This window comes from Mirounga angustirostris, unplaced genomic scaffold (assembly GCF_029215605.1).
Source record: "Mirounga angustirostris isolate CCGP_5_RB_7025 unplaced genomic scaffold, mMirAng1.0.hap1 SCAF_7, whole genome shotgun sequence".
NCBI lineage: Eukaryota > Metazoa > Chordata > Mammalia > Carnivora > Phocidae > Mirounga > Mirounga angustirostris.
In genome coordinates, this window is record NW_026991715.1 from 142,736,075 (window position 1) to 142,748,204 (window position 12,130).

A 12,130-nucleotide genomic window follows, 5' to 3' on the forward strand; every position below is an offset into this window, starting at 1 on the left:
TGCAGGCAATGCCTGCAAAGCACTTTAAGAAATTATTACATTAAGAGTTGCAAAGGAATGCAGTTGAGTCATAGGTCAGATAGTAACCAAAAGGCTTTATTTCTCTTACACTAAATATGTTACAGTAGTAACGCTGTAACAACTGAACTGGAAGACTGTTATGTCAAAGCAAAAGATTCTCTACATAACAAAAAAAAAATGGTTCTTAGAGGAAACTGTGATGGGGGACAGAAGGCAAGCAACATCTCCAAACACCAGAGCAGTTGCTATCGGATTAAAACAAAGGCAGCCGGAAACCAAAGGGAAAAAACGCTAAGAAAGAAAGTGAGAGGTGTTCTTTTCAAAATCTACCAGTTCCTCTTGGCAAAACTGACTCAATGTATTCAGTGAAAGAAAGAGCTCTGTGTATCTGGGAAACAGCAAGGTCAGATATTACCTGTGATTTCATTTGCTTATTTTTACAAAACGCAAGGGCAAAAATATGCCCATTCCTGCTCATTCTTTAATAACCACACCCCAAATTTGAGAAGGAAAATTCAGGAATAAAAAATCCTTTTGTATACACCCCACTGGTGGAACACAACGGTCACGCTAGTGCACTGTAGATGGTGACATGCACATCACATTCTGTGTGCATGGCGCCCCCTGGGGTTGTGCAGTGACCGGGCTGTTTGGCTGTGCATACTGACCTGCGGAGGGCAGCATTAATGGAGATGTAAGTTCGAGAAAAGGAACAAATCTTAAATCTACCTCTGAGTGGTATCTTAGGCATTTTCTTAATACCCCCATAATCAAAGGCTATTCAAAGAAACAAAGATAGATCATATAATGCACACAACTGTAATTTATTATCCAACTATTAACAAAAAACAAGAATTATGTAGCCAAAGGGGTGCTGTATCTAGGAAGCAAAAGACACGCTGCTTACCTGCAGAGGCAGGCAGGTCAGCTCTCCTCAGATGAGTGGGTGGGTGCCCTCCTGTGGATGCTCATGGCCCCTCTGGGTGCGGCTGTCATTGCCTGATTGTCTGACACCCCCCGCCCCCCAATGCTCACGGTGCCCCTGCCAGTGCCAGCTCACGCCGAGCCCTACAGGGGTCAGTCTGTCGGCAGCCACACTGGACTGTGTGCTCTTCCAGAGCAAAGACCAGGGGTTTCCAGAGCCCAGCACCCCGAGGGTGAGGGGAAGGAAATAAGCTACATCTTGCGGGCGGGCAGGAGTAGAGGGCAGTGCAGAATAGCAGGAGGGGTCAGAAACAGTTACAGAAAACATAAAGTACAAATAAACATAATACAAAGTAGCTGTTGCCACTCTAGAGGATTTAAAAATTTCCCACTGACGGTTTTCAAAGCCACCTTAAGGGCCACACGAGGAAATCAATTTTTTTTTTACTTTGTGGGAATACTTCTTTTTAACGAAAAATACTATCCAGCTCGATCATTTATTTCTACTAGTAAATTTGAATTTCCAGTTTAAAAAAAAAAACCTCAAATCTATCACCCAAAACATAGGCACGTCTGAAAATAAAACTTTGAAAAACTAAAACAAAAATAGCACAGCTTGAGAAGGGAACTCTAAAAATCTCAAAATTGTTTTGAGGTAAAAGAATGAGCCTCTGTGGGTATACACTTTAACTGGGAAAACATTCGTGGCAATGTGTGGAGTCTTACAGATTTGCTTAAAAATTCATATTTATGCCCATATATTACATACGCCACGTCTTTAATTCTACTTCGCTTTTCAGAAGGAAAGTGAAGATGTCTCCACCTGCATAAGCCTATGAAGAGCCGGCAGGAGAGTGCGCAGAGGTGAACTCTGCCCCCCGCAGCCCAGACAGGTTCCTGACCGGATGGGGCGCGTGTGGACAGGGCTACGGTAGCAAGCGTCACCCACCAGAGACCAGGCAAAGAAGCGTCCTCAGAACACACCCAAGCCAAGTCGGTAACACCAGTGTTTCCTAAAAATAGCAAGTACTCAGAAAAGACCTTGGGGGAATAAAAAAACAAAGAAAAAGAATAATGAAAAGGACAAAAGAGAAAACATAAAGGTATCTGCTGAAATCAGAGGACCCAAAGGAAACACCACATAAAGGGAGGGACAGCTGAGGGGAAGCGTGAAAGGCAGAAAGAAGCGTCACCTACATTAACATACAACGAGCCACTGGGGTCCCTCTGTTTCTCCAATTTTGGATAAGGTGTTTAAGGGATTTTTTTTTTTTTTTGAGAACTATCTTATGTACATGAAGTATCCTGTTCTAGGTTATTCTGGAAAACCCTGCCGGGTGTATAGGCGACCAATCTGAACCTACCTTTGCGGTGATCTGAAACTCCTCGTGCTCTTTCAGTAGCTCTTGGGTGTGCTGTATGCTTGAGCCCGTGGAGGTATGTGTGGAAAGGTAGAACTCCCCGTTGTCATGGATCCATTCTAGAGCCTGGGGAGGGAAGGAATGGAGATGCTCATGCCTGAGCCCTGGTAAAGGAGGCCCACTCCCTGCGTCGCCCACGCAGATGTGCAGTCACAAGCCCAGGCTGGTACACATCTACAAGTACCTCTTCCGGGACAGATGAGCTTCTGAAACAAGTATCATAATTCCAAAAGGAAAAGGAAAAACCTGACATTCTAGAAAGCTGTAACCACCTCACTTATATTGCAATGATTAAACAGTTCCTATAGCGGTGACATGCACTCGCAGTAGAAGAAACTACAACTAAGACCCTTTCAACAAGGATACTGAGAAGATGTGGAAGAAGGGATGATTTGAGACCCTCACACTTCTAAATGTTTAGGCCTTTCTTCCTTTTCCTGCCTTCAGTGAGTACCAGGTGGGATCCACCACACTTGCTCTTTGGGGGGTCCTATCCCATGATGCACAAACGTGCCACTGGGGAGCTGCTAGGAGAAGACATGCCTTAAGCCCTGTGGCTGCAGGAGAGAGGTGAGCGCACCTGAGGAGAAGGGAAGGGGGCCAGCGAGGGTCAGACTGCAATGACCCAGTTCTAACGCGTGTGCTATCTCATGCCCTTAGATAAAAGTTGTTTCACTACTTCTATTTCCATATAACTGAAGTGAAATCAGACTTACATATGCATCTAAAAACACAACACTGGGGGAAAGAAACATAAAAATGTAGAAGCTTTTATATTTGCCACTTGTAATCTCTGAGTCAGCCACTGTACTTTGCTAGTCTTAGAGTAGAAATGTCACTGTGTTTATTAGATACATCACAGCATTTACAGCATTTTAGAAGGAAACCATGACCCGGACAGCTGACTGCACGGGAATTACGGCTGTTATGCCTGAGCATGGCTATCCCGCCCCTGGAACAATGTTAACACTGCTGCTGAATCAAGGTTGAAAGCGATGTTTGTCAATTCACTCCAAAGGTCCCAGGTTTTTCCACATTTACAGCACGCTGTCTCTTGAAGGCCTACTGTGGAGTCAGGTGCTACCTGGGGGGCACTGGAGAATGAGCGAAGCTTCGGCCCTGCCCCTGTAGAGTGGGCAGGAGGAGGGAGATGGACAAAGATGCACAAAGACAAATGAGAGCAGGGGTACCATGCTTAGAACGGGAGGTCAGCAGAAGTGGTGTCTAAACTAGGACAGGCTGGCTGGGAAGCAACAGGCTCAGAAGAATGGGGAGAAGCTCAGTAGGTAGAGGGGCATGCACCATGGCCCCAGGCTGGTGAGCTGGCCCGCTATGGAGGCTGAAGGTGAGGCTGGAGAGAAGATGGGGAGGGCAGGAGGGCCCAGGAGCTCACAGGCCCAGTTTGGACTTTTCTGTGAAAACTAACAGGCTGCCGTGTAGAAAAGGAATTTCAGTACACAGTGAATGGAAGAAGTAACACTGGTCAGCAAACTGGCTCAAAGATTTAGGCAGGACACAGCTGGGGTTTCTATAGCATGATGGCTCTGACTGTGAAGGGGGAGGGCAGATCTGACCTGTGTGGGGGGTCTACACCTATGGGACTCACGAGGGAATGAAAGTGGGAAACTGGGGAAAGAAAGGAAGCAGGAGGTATACACCCTGTAAGGTGAGAGGGTGTGGGGGACACACCCTGTAAGAGAAGGGGGTCCTGGGGGACACCCACATAGGACGATGGAGCCTGGGGAACACAACCCATAAGATGAGGGGGCCTGGGGGTCACCCACATAAGATGAGGAGGGGGGACAGGGCTTCACGAGTCCAGTTCTGCTCTCAGTGAGGCCAAAGTAGAGACACCAAGGAGGCAGCTGGGATTTCTGAGTCTGCAGACCCGAAGTAGAGGTCAGGGCTACCTTCATGACAAGGTACCAGCAGAGGAGGTAAGAAGATAGGAAAGAAACTAGAGCTAGCCCCAGACTAAGCCTGAGGGGATGCCAGTGTTCAGCAGTGGAGAGCCTGGGAAGAGTGCCAAGGAGGCCGGAGGCGCCCAGGAAGCCCGAGGGCCAGGACTCGCCCACAGAGCCGGGGCGGTAATCACTGCTCCGCGTTCCAGCCAGTTAAGCTCAGGGTGCCGTCCTGAGGCCTGTGCATCAGGAGGAGCCTCCAGGACTGGGGTTACAAACAAGCAACTTCACTACGGGACCGTGAGCACAGCATAGAACCCAATGGGCTGCAATGGCCTACACTTCCTGATTTCATTTTTGGCACATGAGCTGACTTTAGGAAAAAGCAACAACACATTCCATTGTTTTTCTCCATTAAAATGATTATTTACAATTGTGTTCTCTGTAGCTGAATGACTGCTTGTCTTTCAACAGAGAAACAATAAAGACATATGAGAAGAGATTATAAGACAATCTCTAATTAGAAACAAAATCAGGCCCCATGAGTCTGAAATATGGTTGAACTATCATTAAATAAAATGTAATTTAAACACTAAAAACACTGCTTGCCACTTCTGTTGGGAATATAACTACCTCTGGTAACATCAGCCAAGATGAGGGAAGGGTTGAGTCTGCGTGCCAGATCTATGGACCAGGAACTCCAGCTTACAAACCTCGAGGGAACCGAGCCATTCTGAGCACCTCGCTGCCCACTCGAAACCAACATTGACCAAATCAAAAGAAAATATTCTCCCTAAGTGGGAAACTGTGCTGAGGAAGATTTAATCTTTAAGCTAAAAGATTTAACTGAATGCCTACTCTGTGGCAGGCACAGGTGAAGTCAGAAGACCGTCCAAGTCTGATGTGGTCACCAGCGACCCACAGCACCAAAGGGACTCTAAGCCCCCTGACATGCAGGACACGAGCTGGCTCACACAGGCGTTCTGAGAATGAGCCTTCTGTCCTCCGTGCCCTCCAGACTCTCCACATTCTGGACCAACAGCTTACAGATTCCTATGCTACCGTTAAAGCCAAAGAGAAGTGACAGGAATCTTAGTTCAAGTTAGGGGTCAGACACACTTTACGCTACAACGATCTTCCATGACTAACCATACCGGCGGAAGCACTTATCCCAAAATGACTTCAGAAGATGGAAACTCTAAACATACCTTTTTATTTATTTTTTTATGTAGGCTCCATGCCCAACATGGGGCTTGAACTCATGACCCTGAGATCAGGAGTCCCATGCTCTACTAAGTGAGCCAGCCTGATGCCCCCTAAACATATCCTCTTGATGTCTCTGCATTAGTCAACTACATGAACACTTTTTTACTCTACTGAATTCTTAGAAATTCTATCACACTTCTTACCTAACTTTAGCTCAAGTTATCTGAAGAACAAAATTTTACCTTGAAAATATAATTATAGCAAAATAAAAAAAAACAAAACACCCACCCACTTGTATTTATACAAGTACAGAACCTAGATTCCACAATGATTTTTGGATCATTGTCATAAGGAGGACTTGTCCCTGGTGGTCCTAACTATGAGCCAACGGCAGCAGAGGCGGGCTGTGTGACATGCTTGCTGAGGGCCCAAACCCACTTCTACGGGGTGTGGGTTTTCTTTCCATGACAAGTTTATTTAAAAGGCATGACTCTCTCAATCATTTGAAAGTGGTTTTCAAAGTGGCTGACAGGTCAAGAGCTTCCCAGCGGAGGCGGGAAGTCTAAATAGAGGGTGGAGAGCACGGGGGAGCCCGGTGTAATGACTGACCTGCTTGGCACTTCGTTCAAAGACCACATACTGCTGGCACTGGTCTAGCCGTCTCTTTCTCATGGTCCAGTAATGCAATACCCTGTTCTCCCGCTGGAAGAGTTCATTCAAGATATCTAAGAGAATAAAGACAAAGACATATGTCGCGGCTTGCAACCAGTGAAAACACTTGCAAAATCCCATTCAACGTTCTTTAAAGACTTAATGCAAATGTCAATGCAAGACAGTATTAAATTACAAGCCACACGGCTTGCTCACCCAATGTTCTCAGTGAGCGTGTCCACCAGACCTCAGACCTCTCCTTCTGCTCTTACCCCAATTTGTTGTCTTACGATTGAGGTCACTGGAAACTGAAGACTGGCCTCCAATATCTTTGGTTAGCTGGATGAGTGGGATAAGCTATTGCATCCCCTGCTGGGGCAATCTGACAATGGCTGGAAAAGCTTCAGTATTAAATAATTTGTTCAACAACATTAAAACCTTCCTGTAGAAAGAATTTAGTATAAAGGATCTATGTCATAATGGTGGAGTACTAGAAGAAAACACAGTTTTGTTTTTTCTTTCTTCTTCTTCCTTTTTTTTTTTTTTTTTTTTTTTAACAAAGACAAAAACAAAAACATAAGCCATTAGGAGAAGCAGGGACATGAAGTAGAGAAGCATGGAGCCAGAAAGGCCAAAAACCCTGATTACATAACACTGTAAATGTCATAACCAAACAAAATCCACCATAACAGTACAGCACCAATAAAAAGCTAGTTAAAATTATTGGGAAAATACAAGACACGGACCCCATGTACTTGCTTGTCAACAGGGAAAGATGAACGGTCCATTAGAAAAATGAGCAAAGCATATAAAGATTTTATTTATTTGAGAGAGAGAGAGAGAGAGAGAGAGAGAGAGAGAGTGCTGGGGGGAGGGGCAGAGGGAGAAGCAGACTCCCTGCTGAGCAGGGAGCCCGATGTGGGGCTTGATCCCAGGACCCTGAGATCATGACCTGAGCTGAAGGCAGACGCTTAACTGACTGAGCCACCCCAGTGTCCTGAGCAAAGCATATAAACATGAAGTTCATAATTTCTAAAATATGGCCACTAAATACACAGAAACATGTTTAACCTCACTCAGACAATGAGACCATCTTGCACCCTTTTCCTGGCAAGCCCTGGTGCTGTTCAGTGCTGGCAAGATTGGGGGAGAGGAACATGCAGGGGTGACCCCGTATTACTGAAGGGAGACAGCACCACTCTTGCAGCGGGCGCTCTGGCGACAGGTGGTGACAGGTGACGTCATCGCAAATGTGCATACCTTTGAACCAGCAATTCATCTTTCAGATGTACGGTGCTTATTACACAAGCCACATGTACTCAGGTGCACAAACACTAAGGCACTGTTTGGAAAAACTGGCAGTGACATCTGAGCCCAACTGGGAGACAGGTTAAGTCAACTACGAAATCATTATCCTGGACATTAAAAATGATAGAGCAGATCTTTAAATTGTGATATAGAAAAAGGACTAAGATATACTATTATTATTATTATTATTATTATTATTATTATTATTATTATTTTGAGTAGGCTCGACACCCAGGCCTGGAGCCCAACCTGGGGCTTGAACTCACGACCCTGAGATCAAGACCTGAGCTGAGATCAAGAGTCAGATGCTTAACTGATTGAGCCATCCAGGTGCCCCAAAAAAGGACTAAGATGCATTATTAAGTGAAAGAAGAAAATTGCAGCAAAAAACAGTCCCATTTTGGTAAAAAAATAAAAATGCGGGATGGTGAGAGGAGTGGAATCCATGTGTGTTTTTCTCTATATATTTATGTTCATATTCATAGACATACCCACAAAAAAGTCTTAATGGTGGTGACCACTGGCAAATGAAATAGGAAATTTATATACATTTGTACACTTAATTTTTTTTACAGTAAGTCTGTTTTACTCGAAGTTTATAAAATATACAAGAAACTTTGGAAGAAGATTCTAGAGACAAACTGCAAATCAAATAAATGGTATCTAGATTATAGCTTCATTAATATTGGGAAACCTTAAAAATATTAAATTATCCACAAATATTTCCCAAGGTCCGGGTGGGCTGAGAAACATGAACCTGTGAGCAGGATTTATGTGGCAGTTCAGTGGTCATGCTCCATTATCTCTCCTGAAAAAGTAAACTAATTAGTGACACAAATTAAGACTTTGAAATTTGAAGACAGTCAAAAACTTAAATGAAAGTAATCACATGTGAAAATTAACATGAGCCAACGGGTCTTTTCCAGGCTCTTCTTTCTACAGTCCCTGCCTGGGGCCCGACTGACTTGGGGCAAGGAAGCGGCCAAGCAGAGCGTTGACCGCCCCCGCCCAGACTGGGACGGGAAACCAGCTGGGGCTTCCTCATGTACCTGAAGGACTGTCTGGGGTCCTGGGATGCTGTCTCTTCTGGCACCCTCACCCGTACGTGGATTTGCCGCACTGTCCCACACATAAATCTTTCGTCCCCAAGTACCCAATGAGAGAAACAGGACATTCTGTTTTTAACTGTCCGTAGCACCCAGAATGATGATACACGGCAGCAAGGGCGCCGTGACTACCTAGTGCGTGTGCATGTAGAGCACCCTCTCCTCTCACGCACGCACACACGTGGTACAACCCAGGAAGGATCATAACATCTTTGATCAGAGAAAGCAGAGTACGACCAACAACCAAAGGCAATACTGAAGGATGAGAGAAAGGCAATGATTTTTACATGAAATGAGCCAAATAAACCGATGACCAATGCAAGGAACTTGCTGGCAATGAAGACTTGCTCCTGCTGAGAAATGGCTGTGTTAGTCACTCATTTCCCCAAGAGGGCAGTCCACCAAGTAACAAATACGAAATTTCCTCTGCGGAGCGTGGAGGACTCTACCAGTGCGACAGATCATTTTTCTGTGACACCTCTGACAGGTGAATCCAGATGAACAGGGAGTATAATATACAACGTTTCTGCCAATCATACGGCTTTAAACAGTGAGACGAATCATTTGTTAATGGATTATGGCAACTTTTCCCCTATGAGACCCAACTCTGAGAGCGCAGGCTGTGTGGGGCCCCAGGTTCCTCATCTGTTTACTGCCGGCCCCTGAAGCTCATGGTGAGGATAGCAGGTGCTTCAATGTCAAGACTATTTCAAACTCTTAATCATTTTCTGAGATTATTTCCATTGTAAAGTATTCAATCAGAATTCTAGAGTAAAAACCATCAGTCCTCCTCACTTCTATCCATACCAATCCTATTAACAGTTTAGTATCAAATTTTCCCAGACGAGTTTCCATGCACTTAACATTATATATATGCATACATAAAAACCCATGGCTTTACAGATTTTTACTCTCAAATGATACCAGAATGTATGATATTTGGCAATTTGATTTTATTAATGCTTTAGTATACAAATCTATAATACCTTTCAGCAATGATTTTGGTGTATAATTTCTTAATTTGAACTTTTAAAAATATTTTGACTCTAGATAAATTCTGGTTTTCCTTTTCCCCCAATTTACAGTATTTTCACTTGCTTGAACAAAATAGTCCATACTAATAAATATCATGCTGCATTTTCTCCCTGCTTATACTCTTCAACTTTAGTCAACAAAGTATCAATCTGCATCATTTGCTTCATATTTTATTATTAAAGAAAGATAACTGGCAAGAACTTTAATAATATGAAATGTATATTTAAAATGAAGCCTTGGGTCTCAGGATTTTAGAACACATCCTGCCCAACTCCTTGTACTGCTTGCCAGTAAAATGACTCGTAGCTGTACTCACTTTTCACTTGTTGTTCAGGGGCTTTGATATGGGTCACCATTCCAGGCATGTTCACACTGTTCCTATGCAGGTACTTCAGGAAGACATCTGCATTCCTTCTAGCAAGTGTGCAAGCCTAAGAGAATCATGGAGGGCAAGGTGTTGTTAATGGGACTTCGACAAACATGTATTTTGAGTACGTATGGATGACAACATCATATAGCTCTAACACACATCTTTAACTAAAACATTCGTCGGGCCAACCTGTGGTTTGGAGAATACATAGGTTACATCCTATTTCAATTAAAAAAAAAAATCTGTCTTGGACCTCTTGCTCTGAGGAAGTCAGCTGCCGTGTTGAGTGCCGCCCCACGGAGAGGTGCACAGGGCAAGGGACTGAGAGAGGCCGCTGGCCTGCACAGAGAGGAGGTGGGGCCCTTCTCCTTCCGGGCCCCCAGCCAACAACCTAGCTGCAGCTTTGGGAGAAACCTTGAGTGAGAGCACCCAGCTAAGCTGTGCCCGGATTTCTGGAAAGGGCAGACAATACAGTCCTGTATTGTCTACCTCCCGGTTGCAAGTACTGAACCCAACCACTGTGGAGGAAAGCCACCACGGGCAACATGGAGAGGAGTGAAGAGTGAATGGATTTAGCTCTCGGGGGCTTAGACTGCCAACCCCTGGTTTGAGCCATCAGTCTTGGGGTGGTTTGTTTTGTGGTGTTATTGTGGTAATAGATGACTGATGGATTCCACGTTTATAAACCAAGTAAGTAATTTCATTAATGTATTAAAAAAAAAGAGGGAAAATACACTTAATTATATGTGAGTTGGGAATATCTTATCCATTTCCTGTCTCAGCTCTGGAATTACTCTTTCTTCTAGAAGCTCTGTTTCCGCCTTCTGATACATGGTATTTAGACCACAATCTGGACAAGACACAGGGAGCTCATTATTACTGGTTGGTCACTATTTCCAGGCCTTTGCAGTACATGGAGCTAGGACACTTTTTAATTAAGAGAAGAATGTATCATGAGTCTCCACAGATTATCCTAAAATTGGCTGCACTCCAAACAGTGAGGAAGTGGCCGCAGACAACTGGGGTTATGTCAGGAGGACGTCAGAGCCAACCTGCCTGAAAGGAGCTCCCACGAATGGGACAAGTTGAATATAAAAAGATAAATGACTACAATTGATCAAAACACACCAAATATCTTAAAATCCATGAAGATAGAACAAAAACTAATCCTATGCAGATGTTGCTAGGGCAACAGCTCATTATTCTGAAAATGATAAGCAAACAAGCACTTAGCCTGCCTTTTCTGGACAAACTCTATTTGAGAGTAACCAAATAGCTAAGGAGGGAATAATTCTAGCTAATCAAGGCAGAAGGAATGATAGAATCTCACCATTTTGCAACTCCTAATGAAGCATTATCACCACAGGGTAATCAACCCATTAGATAAAAGGCAGACAGAGAAGCACATAATGGATTAAATGGACTTACCACGTTTGAAGCAATGGTAAACCCTCCTATCACACAGACACAAAGAGAAGCAGACCTTATGTGACTCCTGATGGAATGCCAGGTACGCAGAGTGCCCACGCACACACTCACACTCAAGCCTGAATCCAAGTGAGGCTCTCAACATAACACACTTAGAGAATCCAGGATGGTAAAAAATGACTCCACAGGATGCAATTATGGAAATCCAGAGTGAGAAAAATCCCACAGTATAACTTACTTCTTCAGCTAATAAATAGTAATAAAAGGAGAGTGGTGTTTCGATTAAAAGAGATTTGGAGGGGCTCCTGCGTGGCTCAGTCATTAAGCGTCTGCCTTCTGCTCAGGTCATGATCCCAGGGTCCTGGGATCGAGTCCCACTTCGGGCTCCCTACTCCGTGGGAAGCCTGCTTCTCCCTCTCCCTCTGCCCCTGCTTGTGTTCCCTCTCTATATCTCTGTCAAATAAATAAAATCTTTAAAAAGAGAGAGAGAGATTTAAGAGACATATCAATAAAGTCAATGTGCGGACCTTGTTTGAATTCTGATTAAAACCATATATAAGACAATACGGGTCAGAGAAATTTGAACACTGTTGGATTTTGTATAAAATAAGAGATACTGTTAATTTTCAGGATCCGATAATGGTGTTGTGGGTTATGTTTTAGAAAGGCAGAATTTAATGTTTAAATACATACTGAAGTATTTACAAATAAAATGATGTAATATCTAGAATTTAAAGTAGCCCAGGGAAAGTGGGCATA

The 12,130-nt window shown here is 44.0% G+C and overlaps 1 protein-coding gene across 15 annotated transcripts in view; it reads right to left on the reverse strand.

Annotated features, from left to right (window-relative positions):
* The window catches only part of TRIO (trio Rho guanine nucleotide exchange factor), a 341,653-nt gene that overhangs the window by 113,031 nt on the left and 216,492 nt on the right, over positions 1-12,130 (reverse strand). For all 15 annotated transcript variants that reach the window (XR_010413353.1, XR_010413354.1, XM_045863432.3 and 12 more), the window contains exons 19-21: positions 9,890-10,004; positions 6,083-6,198; positions 2,310-2,432 (exon numbers count right to left, since the gene is read on the reverse strand). Coding sequence is in view for 13 of the 15 variants with exons in the window: in XM_045863432.3 (XP_045719388.1) it covers positions 2,310-2,432; positions 6,083-6,198; positions 9,890-10,004 (354 nt within the window). In the remaining 2 variants the exon portion in view is untranslated. The remainder of the gene's footprint in view (positions 1-2,309; positions 2,433-6,082; positions 6,199-9,889; positions 10,005-12,130) is intronic.